This window comes from Halichondria panicea, chromosome 2 (assembly GCF_963675165.1).
Source record: "Halichondria panicea chromosome 2, odHalPani1.1, whole genome shotgun sequence".
Taxonomy (NCBI): Eukaryota; Metazoa; Porifera; class Demospongiae; order Suberitida; family Halichondriidae; genus Halichondria; species Halichondria panicea.
Window position 1 is genome coordinate 6,348,549 of NC_087378.1, and position 17,644 is coordinate 6,366,192.

A 17,644-nucleotide genomic window follows, 5' to 3' on the forward strand; every position below is an offset into this window, starting at 1 on the left:
AGCCACGCGACATACGCATGCGCAAACGCACATGGCAAAATCAGCCACGTGGTTCTCCCTAGCGTTTGGTTCTCTCTTCTTATCAAAATGGTCCCTCGCGGTAGAGGCAGAGGGGCTCTGCAAGGTGCACCTCCTGTGATCAAGTCCTCCTCCTCTTACTTTTCGTACAACCAGTCGCCAGAAAACCCTCTTATGGATCTCAGGATCACTGAGATCATTGATGTCACTACCTTCTGGGCCCAGGTTGGAACAGGTAGGTTGTTCCTACTATAAGGGCTCGGTGTGTTAATGTTTCTACCTATATTTGTTTGTTTTTAATGAAGCTCTCTTGCCACACACTGCCGTATGTTTTGTAGAAGGTTAAAATTATGTTGAGACATATACATGCGATTAGCTTGTCACTTGTTGTGTAAGGTGAATGCTGTTTGACATATACACCTTTTTCGTATCTCGTACTCTCGTTAGACGACCTTGATGCTTGAGGAGGTGTGTTGGCTTTGCCCTAAGCCTGGTTATAAGCTTACATGTAGCTGTTGTACTAAAACGAACGTAATTCTACACTTTGCTTGACCCCTGTATCCGTTTAACACACCTTCCTCTGTTGCTGAGCTGTGACTGCTTAAGATCCCTATCTATTCGTTGTATTGACCACCCAATATGGATGTAGTAGCACATTCTTCCTTATACTCGAGCAGCTGTCTTAAAGCCGATATTTCTCTGGGATCGGTGATATCTCATGCAACTCCGAGTCAGTACCTCTTGTAGGAAGCAGGTCAGGTCAGCAGAATGCTGTATGGAATCACTTTTTACTTGCTTACTTAATATGCTCATGCTAAATCACCCTCCAGTAAAACGGTCGTGTAGAATTATTATTCTCTACTAACTGTTGGATTTCTTTTCTTCGTTGCATCGAGTGAGCAGGAGGGTATCTTTTGTGCAAGCTGGGCAAAGATGGTGCATGTTCTTGAAATGTGTACTTGTAGTTGCTCTTCCATCAATAACTTGTCTCGTTATTATTCGATTAGCACAGACTCGCCTCGTCCTACTGAAAACTCTGACTGCCACAGTGGTATCAGCTTCCTCACGCATCTCCTCAGTGTTCGAGGTATCTTAACGATATTGAGAACATGCCGTATCCAACCATGCAGTACTCCTTTTCTAAACTCAACCTTAACTTTTGATGCTGCTTAATGTGACTGCAGATATTTGGCTAGCTTGCAAATCTTTTTGTTGTGATGAAGTGAACTCTATCAGCTTTTGGTATTTCTCTTGAGCTTCACAATTATGGATGGTTGGCTGACCTTTCTTTGTAACTTTAAATCTTCTTTATTATTTTCTTTTGTTCTATGACCAAGATTAACACTTCTGAAAGTATAACTTTTCGTTTGTGCATAATGCCTTTATTTTTTATAATTCCTTTTCTCATTCTCATTGCACACTGTTGACCCTTTTTTCTATTTTTGCAGCAAAGCAGCTGAGTGATTTTGACCAGTTTTGCGTCAGCCTGAGTGCTCAGTGTGAGGATCAAGAGACATCCTCTCACGACACGCCAATCATTGTCGGCCATATTGTCCCTGTCAAGGATGCAGCTGTTCCTGGAGTATGGCATCGTGCACGTGTCACTAGGATTCTACCAAGTCGGTGAGCTGATTTTTAGAGTTACTGTTTATGTGTGATGAAAAGGTATGAGCACACACGCTACGCTTGTTGTAAACATAAGTCGGTTTGCACAGTGGGACATATACTGCACACGCATGTACAGCCACTATTCTACTACCTGAAGTCAATTTAATAGAGTAGAACATTTCCTAAAAGATTTTTTAAATCGTTCCTGTTGTTTATTTTGTAAATGGCACTATGAATATTGAATTGTACGTATTACATGACGATGAGTGTAAAGGCCCTTGCCGACGATACTTCACGTAAAAGTAGGTAAAGGTCACGAGTCTCAAAAGCAAATATTGAGTGATGGTCCATAACATACCGTATTTACTTGATTAAACGCCCATCTCGTTATAACGCCCGTTGTAAAAGCTCTGTCTTTGTCGATAATAGCCCATGTAGCACTATGGGTGGAGCTGAAGTAGCACCTGGAACCAGTTGCAAGCATGCCAGCATGGAGTATACTATAGCTACTATCAGGAGTACTGCTACTATTTATGATGGCAAAGAAGAGAGAGATACCAACAGAGAGGGAGAAACACCACTCCTACGATTTAAGATGAGAGCTGTGGTAATAGTCAAGAATAGCATAATAACTGGTGCTGGGCAAGAGTTTAAAGTAGGCACAACAATAAACGCCCGTTTCGAATAAGCGCCCATCTCGTTTAAACACTCCCTCTACAGATGTTGCTAGGAAATAAACGCCTGGGCGTTTAATCAAGTACCATACGGGTGGAAAATTTCGTGCAATTCAATATTCTGTCTTATTTGGACAATTTCGCGGGTAGTAAATTTCGTGGAGTTAGGGTGTGGCACTATCTCGCATGCGTATACGAAGCCTTCCAAGGGTTTTAATTTTCGTGTTCTGCAGCCACCCACGAAAAACGCGAAATTAAAAACACCTCGAAATTTTCTACCCGTACGGTAAATACATACAAACAAAATTGCAACGTTAATGACTAGATACGCCCGCCATAATTATTGGTATTGCATTTTCTTTTTCAGAGATCAAAGGAAACAAGTAGTATGCACTATAATTATCAGGAGTGTATTTGACTATTATGTGTATTGTGGCAAATGATGAGAAAACGTGTTTTGATTCTTACAACTGTTATAATGCAAGTTGTGTGCTGACTAACTTTCTGATCCTCCAACTGATGCTACACTGTTTACATTGTACTTGTATTGGCGTTATCAAAGTAATATTGCTAATCTCAGTATACAACTGTAGCAGGGATGTGTCTACACTAGTCCGAAGTGTTCGGTACTATAGCCACCTCTAGACAAAAATCACCAACTCTTCCGCATAATTATAATGATAAACTGAGGAGTGTTGACAACAACAAAAAAAGGTGCTAAAGATGATTATGTTAGCTAGCTCCCAACATCTCCCAACATCTCCTACCGTATAGCGGGTAATTGTTCTGGTTTTCGTGGTTGAAGGCCTGACCACGAATATTTTATATTTTACCCACGAATGAAGCTACCTTGCCTACCTTTATCTGCAGTGCAAGCACCAACCACAAAAATATTACCCACGAAATGTCTCAATATTCTGTTCAGGGAGCTTCCCTCAATTTTGCTGCTATTGCATGAAAAGCGATCAGTTGAGCATAAGAAAGAAGAAGCTGCCACTGGTTTTAGCTAGCTTCTATTCATTCTAGAGTTGACTGCATGCAGGTAGTTGACCTTACTACATAAGTAGAATAGTTACTGAATTGATTTTTAGCAATCTACAGTCAATTCAGTCTTATTTTTAATATTCTACTTTGTAGTAATGTCATTAAGAGGGTGGCCTGGGAGGACAATAAACGTTACTGTTTGTATTGTTAGATAATTCATTTTATATCTACCCAATGGTGTACTAGTACCAAAAATGTTCTGATTTCAAACAAAATGTTTACGTTTATAAGAACCAATAGGCACCAAATTGTGTTTATTATGCCGCGGTGTGCACATGTGCAAGCAAGGTGTGTGTAAGTACCGTATATCTTCTAATTTATCGGACAGCAAAAAATAATTATTTTGGAAATTGTCTGGGTATAAATTAGAACATATTTTTTATAGAGCATGTGAAGTGTCCGGAATAATTAGACAAGCAAGCAGCTGCATGCGAGCTAGCTAAGTATAATAGAACAGTGTGCGACTGAATAGTTGCACTAGCTATCTAAAACTAGCTACTCAAAGCTATCTAACTGCAGCACTCTAAGTCTTACTTGCCGTCTATGAATGTAACTCAACTTTTCAAGGTATTGTCAGAATATTTAAAGCACTGGAGTGTCCGTTGTATTAGAACAGCGAAAATTTCCCAAAAGAGTGTCTGGGGTAATTAGAAGTGTCTGAAGCTATACGTTAATAATTTTAGTGCAGTATGAATGTCCAATCTTTTATTCTTGCAGGACTGTTGAGGTGCATTTCGTTGACACAGGGAAAAGTGGGCGTGTGTCCATATGTGACCTTTGCACCCATGTGCCCAAGCTTACTCTACAGATACCCAGTCAAGCTCTGCAGTGCAACTTGGATGGAGTGACCATGGTGACTGCAATTTGTATGCATCCTCGTAGATCAGTGTTATCCTCAGAGTCACAGCTAGTGGATGTATGTATTAAATCATCACAGTACTTGTACTTCGAACACTATGTACAGCTGCAATTTAATGTACGCAGGTTCAAGGTAATGATGTCATTAGAGAGGCGGCCATAGCACGTTTGTCAGAAATTGTCTCCCGCCCGCTCAAGACCATTATTCACAGTATTTGTGATGATGTCTTCTTCTTGTCAGCCTACACTCGGTAAGTGGCTTGACTTTTTGTCAGAGTTTTAATTCTGAGATTGCAAATGAGGTGCTGCTATTCAGGATGATGTAATGGTATGGTACACACGCACTACATACATGTAGCTGCATGTGAGTGAGTCTACCGTATAGCAGGTGTATTTTTGAGGGTATAAACTTTCGCGGAATAGCAGCCTTTCTGCAGCATGCATGCGATCTTAAATTCGTGGGTATAAAATGTTAGCGGTACATGCTTAATCATTAATCAGCGAAAACCGGGAGCATTTATACCCTCGAACACTACGTTATACGGTACTTCACACGAATGTGTTAATGGTATAGCTTTCTTAGAAAGACGGTATTGCGATATTCAACTCAAAATCTTGCTCGTTTTGTGATATATATTTTTTGCCCTACAGACAGAAAGGTTACTGGACTAGCGTAGGTGAGATTCTGAGGCTGGAGGGCCTAGCCAAGGTACGTTAATTACCCCACCCCCTTCCTGTAAACAGTTGAAATAGCCAGATTACTTACTTCCCGCACGTGTCAGTTATAAGATATTGTGTGTATGAGGTCTAACAAACTATTGATTATATTCATTCGTGGGTAAATATTCCACGAGTATTTTGCCCCCCCCGAATGTACAGTAATATATATATGATATTATGTGTGCTGTTAATCTCCTTTTTGTTTTCCCCTTCAGTATACTCCTCCTGGTTCACTAACAGTAGATCACCTGATCAGCCCATCCTTGCTCCCACGTGAAACCACACCCCCTAATGATTATGAGTCCGACTCCTCCACTCTAATTGACATTGAAGTATCTCACTCCCTCAAGTGGTCCGATACCAAAACCAAAACTCAGCCCAGCTTCAGTGTTTCCGTTCCAGAAGTTGCAGTTTGCAATGATTTGGTGTCTTTGTCTGATGACGAGGCAGCTGTGTCAGACTCAATATGGCTCACACCACCCTCTGATGAAAGCGAACTGCAATCGCTTGATTTTTCGCTAATGATTACATCTGTGGAAACTCAGCTTAGAGTATCCCAATCTTCAGGTCCCTTTACGCCAACTGAGACCCCTCCCAATGAGGTAGAGTCAAACTCTGACCTCTCTCTGTCGCCACCACTTGAGACAACTGCCAAACCAAAAGCGTTTAGCCTCGCTTCGCCGAAACTTGTCGTCCCTTTTTCATCTCTCTCTCAGAGGTGTGATGCTCGCTCAAATGCTGCCGCTAACAAAGAAAACAAGTCGTTCATAAAGCTACCAACTACTTCAAGTTCTGTGGGTAGAGAAAGTGATATTTTACAGAATTTAGAAAATGACGAATCAGGAAACACAAAAAAATCTGATAATATCCAAGCAACCACCACAACCGAGACTAACAACACCGCTACCATTGGCCAAAATGCTTTAGACAAAAAAGACGTCACCTCTTCTCAGAGACAAGATACTTCGGCCATTGAAGAGAGAGACACTGAGGAGGAACATGAAACTGATCGTTCTTCCAGCGTAAGCAAAGAAGATTCTTCTGCAGGCAAACAATCTTCTAGTGTTACTAAGCGACAATCCACTCCCTCCAAGAAGGTGTCTCCGGACTCTTCACGATCACCGACTGAGACTGGCCACAAGGGAAATGAGGCTGACAGCGAGGAGGAGAGCAGTGATGATGATGATGATGAGTGGGACGAGTCTCTACTGCCTCCGAGGTGAGAAAGAGAGCGGTATATTTTGTGTAGCTATAAGTATAATAATGGTGTCTGTCTTATGTAATTGATAAGTTTGACATAATTACCCTTGTCCCACATTTAATATTCAACATTTGTTTTTGTTTCACTACCCCCCCTCCTTTCTACAGGTCTGGCGGCTCTCAGCCGGGAAGTAACAATAGTACTCCTATGAACACGCCAGAAAAGAACCCCCCCGCTGACGAGAAACATTACCATGGCAGCAAGAATCGAGACAAGTTCAGGGCGAGGTTTGATGCTGTGATGGGAGGTGGAGAGTCTTACGAACAGAGACAGTGGAAAGGTGAAAAATAAAAATGTTTGCAGTCTGTGTCTCAATTTCCTTGTGTGTGCTTAAAACTGTTCAGTATATAATATACTGAGCGAGTGTCTGTAATGAACACCAAGCTGTCGTACTTTCTCTAGGCTATCGGACAGGAGGCAAAAAGTACAGCAAACGTGGCAACAATCAGCCTTGGCAACAAAACTATATCCCCAGACCCAGACCCAATAACTGGCGTGCTTTCTCCAACGGGCAAAACGGGTCCTTTGGGCAAAACCGAGCTCTTGGTAGAGGGGCGAGGATTAGAGAGGATATTGGCGGCAACTGGTCACACCCATCTTATCAGGATGAAAGGCACCAACATTACAGAGATGATTTTCCAAGAGGCAGTCAGTATGACAACTCAAGCCCTCGGTTTGCTACCCCCAGAAGTGAGGGGAGTAATTTTGAGCATTTGACTCAGCCTGATAAGAGACTGGAACCCCCATCGTCCTTTGCACCTGGCCCTGTGGAGAGGGGGAGTGGTGAGAGTACCACTACCCGGTCTGTGACTCCTAAACCCGAGACGAGGGGTCCAGGTATTAGTCTGGAAGTAGCTGCTCAAAGAGCACAACTGTCGGCGGAAGCTAAAACGAAAGAGTGCAACTGGCACGCCTGGAAGATAGAGAACGCTGTGCAGAAGGTGAGAGAGGTTGTTGTGTACAATGTATGTGATAACATTGTTTGAACTTCGCATCATAGATTATAAGCAACCTCACTGAAGACACTGTTAAGGAATTTGAGCAGCAACTCCAGGACATACTTGACGGTAAGTGCAAGACATAGTGTTATGTTTATGATATGCACCCTCGTTTCACTATCTGCCACAAAGTGCCTTAAAGTTGACATTATTTGCCTCAGCCGCATGATGTGTGCACATAAAGTTTAGGTACATATCAGTAGGTAATTATAGTTTCCCAATGAAAAACACCTGGTAATGGTAATTTTTTCTTTTGTCAGTATGCTTTATTGAACGTCCCCCCTCTCCCCTCAGGCACCAGTGCCAAAACATTGACAGATCTGCAGTACGAGAAGAAACCTTTGACAGTGGTGTTCAACTCTGTCCTCTCCCAGGTTACCATGGAGAAAGCAGACCTTATCACAGAGGCCATCTCTATAGCTGCCACTAGTGGGTTTCGTGTGTGTGTGTGTGTGTGTGTGTGTGTGTGTGTGTGTGTGCGCGCGTGTGTGTGGATGTGAGGGGAGAGAGAAAGAGAAACAAAAGAAGTTACTCTTATTTGTTTCTGTTACCTATAATTAATGATTTGTCCGTAGCATTCGATGTAGTAATAAAAGTGAACTGTCGATTTTGAAGTATAGCTGCATGTTACTTAAGAGACTGTTTTTCATATTTCCCATAGATTTTCAGGGACCACCTGCATACAAAATTCTACAAGATGCTGTGTATACGGCTGCTGAGGAAGTTAGTATGGTAAGCATAATAATTATTATGATCATATAAATCTGGACGCACGGGTGCTCAAATACTGAGGCGTTGGCTTAAACCATACGAACAGTTTATATACAAATGATTTGCACCGTCAGCTGTCATGATCGTACAGGGCTCTGCTGACACCTTCGCTGCAAAGAAAAGGGGAAACTTTTGCTCGTTTGCTCAGAAACTGTTCATCTCTGCCAGCTATTCAGGGAATGAAGAGTAAGTTGACTATTGACTTTATTATAGTTTTTATAATTTCCGCACTTTTCCGAAAAATGGAACCTAATTGCATTGTGTAACTGCAGGTACAGCAGATGCATTGGGCTCAGTTTAAAACGTTGTCTCAAATCATGGATCAACTGCTCAACTCAGGCAAGTCACACTAGTTGATACTACCAACTACCATTATACCTATGTACCCTGCATCCTAGTTATTTCAGTGAAGTGTGTGTTAGTGGTATTGTTGTACTTTTTTGCTGTAGGTACCTAAAGTGGAGCAGCTGGCTTGTGCCGAGTGTTTCGTAGCTCTTTGTGACAACATTGGGCCCACTCTCGATGCTTTCAGCAAGTGAGTGCTCTATTAACTGCATCATCTGGGTAGCTAGTGCACAAGTGCGTTACTTTTGATGCTTATAATTATTACGCTTTTGGTGTAACCAAGCTGCCGCCCCGTTTGATCACGTGACCTCCCCGGTTGCTGCTCAGGTAGCATCCTGAGGGGGGGGGGGCTCATCCACCTGCACAGTGATCACATCAGCCGGGGTGTAGCACTATAAACAAGACTTTTAAGCCAAATAAGAGAAGATTAGAATCACACAGAGACAAGAGCACGTTGTTGAAAGGCTGGCTATATGCATGTGCACTGACCTGACCTGCGCATTATGCGCTACGTCTGCTGATCGCGTGTGTGGCCTTCCACACCTTTGTTTAACATGCATCAATTGTTTATTGACAACGTATACATAATCAATTTTTCATCTACAGAGAGTCTTTGGATGAGTACTTCAATGGCCCAGTGAGGGAGAGCATTCTTTGTAATGACAGTCCAAGGTGTGTTGGCTATACTGTCTTGTTAGGTCTTGTTGGCTATACTGTCTTGTTAGGTCTTGTTGGCTATACTGTCTTGTTAGGTCTTGTTGGCTATACTGTCTTGTTAGGTAGTGAGTTCGTGCACCTCCTCTTGGTAATGACAGTCCGAGGAGTGTGTTAACTATACTGGAGTATCTCGTTTGGTAGTGGGTTCGTGCACCTCCTCTTGGTAATGACAGTCCGTGGAGTGTGTTAACTATACTCGTGCACCTCCTAGAACCTCATAGCACACTGAATTGCTATGGGGCCTAAAAAGGTTGCTAAAGTAAACTGGGTATTTCGCTAACACTACGATCTTCCTTGAGTAGAGTTTGATAGTAGAACCCAGTACATGATTGTAGTTGCACTAATTATGCCTCGAGGCGTAGCCGCACGAGGGATACGGTAAAGCTGTCTGTGTGTCTGTTCCAGCTGTAACTGCTCAACGGTTGCAATGTGACGAAAACTAACAGCTTCTATAGGCTTCTAGCCACGTTCTCTTGGATTTTGTGTCGTGGATTAGCAAACTAAAGCTTCTTTCTCGAGTTATGGCTAGTTTGACTCACATTGAAGGCTGTTGCAGTACGTCTCTTCAGAATCTTTCTAGCATCATCTGTTCGCACAAACTTTCTATTCAACATTTAAGTTAGCCTTGCACTAAAGCGCTAGCTCTTTGTTAGCTACAAGACTCAGAAAATATCTGTTAAAACAGCTAGCATGCAGTAGCCATTTATCTCTTTGGACACACCCTTTAATTATTCCTTAGGATGTAATGCGCATGCGTGCTCATTCCCCTTGTGCTGTGAGAAAATAATATCCATCCAGATCCTCCTGGCAGAATCATCTTTTTCTTGAGGGCCTGGTAAGCCACAAAACACTACCAATATAACAATATAGATAACAATATGCATGTACACAGGTCTTTTCTTCTTAGATATTATATACACTGAACTCCAGATCCTGGAAGAATCAATTTTCTTCTTTCTTGAGGTCCTGGTAAGCCACATAATAGATAACAACAATAGATGCATGTAAATAAGTCTTTTCTTCTCAGTGAGTTTATATAGATAAGCTAACTTTAATATTATAGAAACTACTATAACACTAATACTTTTTGAGCGAAAGCATAATATGGCGAGAGGCATTAGCAAGCGCACGCTTGCAACACTCGTTCTCATTTTGTGGGTGTACATGCATGTATGTCATTGAGCCAATGTTAGGGCCTTTTATATACACGTGTCTACATGTTTATAAGCATACAGGTCTGTATAACATGTCTTTGATATTACCTTACACACAGGGAAGTGAAAGAAAAGCTGCTTGACCTCTCATTTAGGAGGGTGGGAAATTGGGGCGGTGCCAAGCCACAGAAACCGTCAGAAGAGGTTGCCTCACCTACGAGCCAAAGCTCAAGTGAACCCCCATTCACAAACTGCTCCCAACCTACACAAGCTACCTCTCCGGTACCACCGGCTCTACAGCCACCTAGTAACATGGTACAGAAGGTCACTCCACTTTCACCCGACATCTTGCAACAACAATCCAGCCACCAGCACGCTTCAAGCCCGCCCTTTCCCAGTGCGTTTCCACAGCAAATGTTTCCAACACCTCCAAATGTACAATCCCTGTCCTCACAACAACCAGGGCCTCTTTCACCGCCAGCTGTTCTGCAGAGTCCTTTCGACAGCAACCAGCAATTTTCTCGATCCATGCTTGGCTACCCCTCGCCAGTTGGTTTGGAGCGACGAGGCGTGTTCTCTTCCCAGCATTTTGCCAGAAATCAAGAACTGTTCTCACCGCACTACTACGTTAACTCGCAGCAGAGCAGTGCTACGCCTTCGTTGCCACAGCCACCACAACAGCAACCTGATATTTGTGAGCCTGAGGGTACGTACGTTATCAGTTACTGTCCATAGGATACTGGCATTGCTACGCTGATGGATGTATGCTTGTGCTGATAGATTGTGTGTGACTCGATCTTTCCCTCAAATGTTTGTGTGCTCTCAGATTTTAGTCGTTTTGTCTTGCAGATGGTGATCCGTACAGACATACCCTGGAGATGTTAGAAACTCTTGGCTTCCCTGAGCTACTGCCTAACTTCAAACAGCACATGTTGAGGGTGAGTAGGGCTGGGCTGGGTTCTTGTTAATGTCGGAATAGTTTCATGGCACCAAAGATTAAGATTCCTTGAGTCCTAACTTCTGGGGCTTTGAATATCAACTACCATATAGAGGGTAATTTTCGTGGGACAAAATATTCGTGGTTGGAGCTCAAACCACACATATTTTACCCACGAATGAAGCGACCTTGCCTACCTTTACCTGCAGTGGAAGCTCCAACCACGAAATGTTACCCACGAAATTACCCGCATATACGGTATGTGGTTGTTGTATACATACTAGTATTAACCACAAACTGATGGTTATCAGATTTATCTCGGATAAATAAGCGTGATGTAACAGTGCGTTGTATGGAGGTTCGGAGGTTGAGGGGTATCCTCTAAGTTGAACCCACCCCTATTCTACTACTTGACCTCTTTTGCTTATTTGTTCTGCATAATGCTGCTCAATGTTTTGGCTATTTATTCTAGTCTAGCCTCGTGATAAATGACTTTATGATTCTTGCTCAGATACCTCGTGTATATCTGTCTATTGATGTAAGTTTGTGCGTTATCAATATATATATATATATATATATATACCGTATAGCGCGAAATTTTCGAGGCACTTATATTTCGTGGATTGGCCTCTAAAAGCCATTTCGTTGCACAATGTTCGCGGAATGACTGCTTACCGGAAGCCACGCCTTTAAATATTTGCATGATAGCAGGTAATTCTAATTAAAGAACAATTTTCGTAGACTTAAATTTTCGTGTAGAATTCTATCCGCGAAAATTAAGCCCCTCGAAAATTTCGCGCTATACGGTATATAATGTCTGCATGGTTAAAACTATAATTGGTTGTGGCCCAGGCCAACGTTGGATGCTCACGTAGGATTGGGAAGTTTGTATCACTACAGAAAATTAGCAGCGTTCAAGTGCTAAAGGCGTATGAGCCAAAATGCTAAGCCAACTTGATCTAGGAACACATCACGGCAAGTTGGGGAGCAAGAGTATATGATAGAGAAGAGAGTGTCGAATGTAGACATGCTGTACATCAGATGTATGCGGAGAGTAACGTGACTTCCTACCCTAGTGGCATGCAAAATCTTGCAGCATTCTTACTGAGCTTTGCGGTTAACCGCCCACTATGATTAACCATGTTCCTAGTGACATGGGACAGTAGTTCCCAACCCTACGTGAGCGTCTAGGGTTGGGCCACACCCAATTAGGTTAAGACAAATGGCTCTTGCAAAGACCTCCTTACCATAATATATCTGTTATAGATGTTGAAGGAGCTAGCTGTGATAAAAGTTCGGAGGGTCATCAGTCCAATTGTAACCACCCTCTTCCACTACTTGACCTCTTCTAATTGTCGTCAGTGAACTAGATAGTATGCTGTATACCTTCCCTGTTTCACAATGGTGCTTGCTTTTAGTTTAGCCTCGTGTTTTCTGCCTTTATGATTATCTCGCTCATAGTCTTGATCTCGTTAAAGAAGCGGCTAGAGTCATTCAGTGTAATCTGGCTTTTGGATAGGCTCTCAATATTGGATTTGTGGTTGTTAACATTATTCATCATCATTAATTGTGTGTGCATTCCAGTTAACCACAAACTGATGGTTATCAGAACTATCCGACATAAATAGGTACGATGTAACTGTGTGTGTAAGGGGGTCCGGAGGTTGAGGGTTATCTGTGAAATAAACCCCTCTTCCACTACTTGACCTCTGTTTTGCTGAAACAAAACTCGTTTGTGCCTTGAGGCGTAAGCCGCACGAAGAATATTAATTTTATCATACATGTTTTTCAAACTGCTCACAATGGTTACAATGCGTCATATAACTATTATAGGCTTCTAGCTGCAAACACAATTTTTTTTAGCTTTTGACTCGTTTATTATAAACTTTTTCTCACTTAGTTTTACTGACAGTGACGGCTGTTGCAGTCTCTTGAGTTACTGTATACTGTTCCACCCACGCTCAAATTTGCGTGGGTGTTTAATGGTCACTCTGCGTCAATTCCTACATTCAGGAAACCCTCCTTTGTTGTTTTGTTTCTTATTATACGAATAAAGGGGCAGGGGGCAGGGCTGCTGGAAAAGTTGTTCCCAAGTGAGAGTTGCAACAAAGATGCGGCTATTTCTAGCTGTTTTTGTAGGCAAATATGATGGCGACCGTAGAGTAGTGATAAGGATATATATTTTGCTGTAAGGTGTCTATGAACAAAATCTCTCTTTGAGTAAGGCCTGGGGTAATTTAGTGTAGTATAAGAACATTCTTGTTTTGGATAGACGTTGTGGTATATAATTATAATAACTCTTAAGTTTTGTCTTATACTTATTGTACTTATTGCACTAATTTATGGCAGTAAACCTCCAAGGACGAGGCCAAGGATGGTTTACGTTTGCCATAAATTTGAATGTAGTGGACTGTAAGTGTTATACACCCACTTGAATGAAAAGTACTTGCTACCTAAGCTACCTCACCTTGGATACAACTAGCAAACAGTCTCAAAAACTATTGAAAACGAACAAAAAGCTTGTGCGTATAGCTTGAAACAATGTGCTAAGCTTCTAGCTATAGCTAGCTCTACGCACTAACTTGTCAATGTCCAAGCAGTGAGCCCCACCCATCTGTCCTGCCCTTGTCAACAAGTGTCTACCGTATAGCGGGTAAGTTTCGTGGGGTAAAAAATTCGTTCAACTCGAGAAAAGGTAGTTTTCGTGAGTAAAAATTTCGTTTAGTCTCGTGGCTGCACGGCATTCCTACGTTAAAGCCACACCTACGTAAAATTTCATGGAGATCAGCCTGCCCACGAAAATAACGAATATTTTACCCACGAAAATTATCCGCTATACGGTATTCTTTTTAGCTGTGTAGATCTGGTATAAAATCAGTGCGCTCTCAACGCAAGGGAGTTTATGAGGAATGTGCTCCAGGGCTGGGGTTTATGGTAGTTAAACCCCACCCAGTTGCTATGATACAAACCCCAAGTGGGAAATATGTTCTGTTAGATAAGACATGGTCAATCTTATCCATATTGCAAGTGAATACCTTAAGGTTACGGTATACTAATTGCTCATGAATAATTCATAAGATATTTATTTTCTTTATTTCTCATCACTACATTATTTTTGTAAATAGGAATGATTATCAATGAAAAGAGAACATGAAACAATGCTAGCTATTATTGTAGCTAAAAGTATCTATGTCTTATAATCCAATGAAGTGGTCTGAGGTCAGCTGGAAAAAACTGAAAATTTTAGCGTCAAGTTTTGTTGACTGCATAGCTTCCAGGTTGTCTTTCTGACCAGTATTCGATGCCTAAAGACTTACTGGAGGGCGACTCGAAGAGATCTTGTTCATAGAGACCTTACAGCAAAAAATATATCCTTGTTACTACTCTACAGTCGCCATATTAGCCTACAAAAACAGCTAGAAATGGCCGTAACTTTGTTTCAACTTTCTCTCTTGGGAAAAACTCTTCGAGTCGCCCTGCCCCTTTATTCGTATAATAAGAAACAGCAGACTATACGGTAAGGAGCAGTTTCCTGATGCTTAGAATTGACGCCAAGTGACCATTGCCAGATGAGAGCCATTTTACTAGTGTACTGCATTGAACACCCACGCAAATTTGAGCGTGGGTGGAACAGTATACCGTAACCTTAATGTGACATATTTTCACAGGTAGATTTGTTTGCGTTTTTACAGTTTTGTACATTTTGCGGTATAATTTTTTGCGAAATGTCGATCTGGATACATTAAACAAGAGGGTGGCCAATTATTTGCGAGTACGAATTTTTGCGATTTTACTCTCATTCGCAGAAATAGCAGAAATTAATACACGCGAAAATATGTCACCTTAAGGTATTAAATTTGTGGTTGTTAACATTATTCATTATCATTGTGTGTGTGTGTGTGTGTGTGCATTCCAGTTAACCACAAAGAGATGGTTATCAAAACTATCCGACATAAATAGGCGTGGTGTAACCGTGTAGTGTAAGGAGGTCCGGAGGTTGAGGGTTATCTGTCAAATAAACCCCTCTTCCACTACTTGACCTCTGTTTTGCTGAAACAAAAGCGTAGCGGCACCAAAGAATACGGTGAAGCTGACTGTGTATTCCACTGAAACTGCTCAACATTTAACTTGTAAGTAGTCAAATTTTAGAAAAATATTTTTTCCACAATGCTTCTTACCATAATTATTGGAGGCTACACGAAGCATTTTTATCTCGAGGCATAACTACAGTAGACTGGTCTGTATCTGAGCCAATTATAGAGCCTCCTTCATTCCATTGAAGAAAAGCGCAAAATTATTGGATCTTTTTTCCTGGAAAATTTCATACTGAATTTATATGATCAGTCAGTAGCAGTAGTATATTACAGTGTAAATTTTTAGTATTAGATGGGCGTGGCTTGTCCATATAGGCTAATATCGGCTTCCACTCCATTCAGACGATTGTCATCCACACTGTTGCAGGCTGTGAGTCTTTTGTTAGCATAAAAGCCTACGGGTAGCTGTCAGATGGGCCATAAACCTTCAATCCACATCCATTCGTTGTGACATCATTGTTTTACTGAGTATACACATTATCCTGCGTTAGCCGGTATCTGACTAATTTAACGCATGCGCAAGCAGTCGATCCCAGGCCCACCATCAGAGGAAATGTGGCCTGGTATCAAGGCTAATAATTATACTGCGTTTCAGCTGGACTTCCAATTCATTCTAGCGGCTCATGATCACTAGATATCTAGCTCATGAATAATTAATGAGCAAATGGTTTTAGGCAATATTGAGTTTGTGGTTGTCAACGTTATTCATTGTCATTGTTGTGTGCATTCCATCAAAACCACAAACTGATGGTTATCAAAACTATCCGACATAAATGGGTGTGATGTAACTGTGTATTGTATGGAGGTCCGGAGGTTGAGGGTTATCCACTATGTTGAACCCACCCCTCTTCCACTACTTGACCTCTTTTGCTTTTTGATTGCTTTATTGTGTGTGATATGTACGGCCCTCGGTTATCCAGCTTTGTAAAAAAATTGGCTGTCTCTTATATGCACCTATCAATGTGTCGCCCCACCCCACCCCCCAAGAGGGGTCGGGCTTGTATGGGGGATTTGACCTTACCTCAGATCAAATTCCCCCTGATGGGGGAAGGATTCTGTGTCCAGTCAACACAGAAGATTTTTGAACCCCAAGCAGTTTGCACATCAAAACAGGTTATAAAAGTAGTCTTTACTACGCAAAGCCAGGTCAAATCTCCCAGTATGGGGCCAACATTTCAGGTCAAATTAGATCAAGTCAGTAGTGGGGCAACACATTGATAGGTGCATTACAAATTGTCCTGCTGTTTATCAATAAGTTAAGGCGTTGTTTATTCATTCGGTGTATTAAATTGGCTCTGAAACCAAGGTATCTGGAGAATGGAACGTAACTTCATTTTTTGTGTATGCATAAATGTGACCAGCTTTTCATTGTTGCAGGATTTCGTGTTTGATCTGGATAAAGACATGACTCTTATCAAAGAATGCCTCACGGTGAGTCTCCGCATTTATTGTAACGGGTTATTCGTGTGAAGGAGTACCCTGCTATTAGAACATCTTTGCTAGTGGTATCCTCTTAGTGGTGGTGCTCTTCACCTGCAGATAGTTATAGGGCTTGTAGCATTGACAAATGTGTTGCTACCCTACAGAGTGCACAGCTGCCTCTAGGAGCTGTGGTGGGAATCATGTCCTTCCTAGAAAATAAACGGAAAATGAAGCAGAGGAAACCACCCACCCTGAGGCCTAACAACCACATCCCAAACTCTCCCCTCCAATCTCCTTACCAGTTTGATGTACGTCCATCCCCTCAGGCAATGCTGCCACAACTGATGCCTCCAACACCTCACCTTCAGGCTTATTGTCTACCGCCAGTACAACCCTTCATGCAGGCTGGAATGAACTATGCTGCTCCCAACCCTGTTACCCCCACAAGCACTGTCATCGTCACTCAGGCCAGTGTTCCTCAGACGCTGCCCATTACACTGCCTGCGGCTGAAGTGTCAGCTGCCCATTTGCCCTCTCCAGATGGGGCTGCGACAACAGGTCAGTTTCAAGTTCATTATTGTTTAATGCATGCCATGACTATACTGGTAACATTCTTAATGCGTGTGCAAAGAATGCAAATTACATTTCTCTCTCCCATTAGCTGAAGCTGACTCAAGTGGTGGCTTGACGGTTCGTCGACCCTCTTCCCACCGAAACTGGCACAAGCCAGAACCAGAGCCACCCAAAGATGGCGTCCATAGCAACAGCAAGCCACAAGTGGGAGGAGGATTCGGTAAATTCAGCTGCGTCCTTTGCCACAGTAACGAACACTCAACCATGACCTGCGATCATCGAGATCGCTTCTTTGTCCACATGTAACTCAATTAGTTGAGACTGTTGAACATAAATTTTTTTGATGATGCTTCGCTTTTGTGTTACGATTCCATTTGCCTTGAATATTTATTGGCCAGGCAATTTCATATATTGATCACTTATTTACTCTCGTGGCATTCATCCCTCCAT

The 17,644-nt window shown here is 42.1% G+C and overlaps 1 protein-coding gene across 1 annotated transcript; it reads left to right on the plus strand.

Annotated features, from left to right (window-relative positions):
- The first annotated feature begins 33 nt into the window (after nt 1–33).
- LOC135331404 (uncharacterized) lies at nt 34–17,625 on the plus strand. The gene is made up of 20 exons (XM_064526543.1): nt 34–253; nt 1,467–1,641; nt 4,062–4,197; nt 4,329–4,453; nt 4,854–4,911; nt 5,138–6,141; nt 6,291–6,463; nt 6,586–7,124; nt 7,184–7,250; nt 7,476–7,610; nt 7,843–7,913; nt 8,044–8,138; nt 8,225–8,291; nt 8,402–8,487; nt 8,904–8,969; nt 10,288–10,874; nt 11,018–11,106; nt 16,577–16,630; nt 16,786–17,179; nt 17,283–17,625. The coding sequence occupies exons 1-20, from the start codon at nt 88–90 to the stop codon at nt 17,498–17,500; spliced, it is 4,305 nt and encodes a 1,434-aa protein (XP_064382613.1). The 5' UTR covers nt 34–87; the 3' UTR covers nt 17,501–17,625.
- The last annotated feature ends 19 nt before the right edge of the window (nt 17,626–17,644 follow it).

Coding starts and splice junctions, on each gene's coding strand:
- LOC135331404 (XM_064526543.1), top strand. CDS start 88: ATGGTCCCTCGCGGTAGAGGCAGAGGGGCTCTGCAAGGTGCACCTCCT. Junction 10,875..11,017: donor TGATATTTGTGAGCCTGAGG/GTACGTACGTTA, acceptor TTTGTCTTGCAG/ATGGTGATCCGTACAGACAT. Junction 11,107..16,576: donor TCAAACAGCACATGTTGAGG/GTGAGTAGGGCT, acceptor TCATTGTTGCAG/GATTTCGTGTTTGATCTGGA.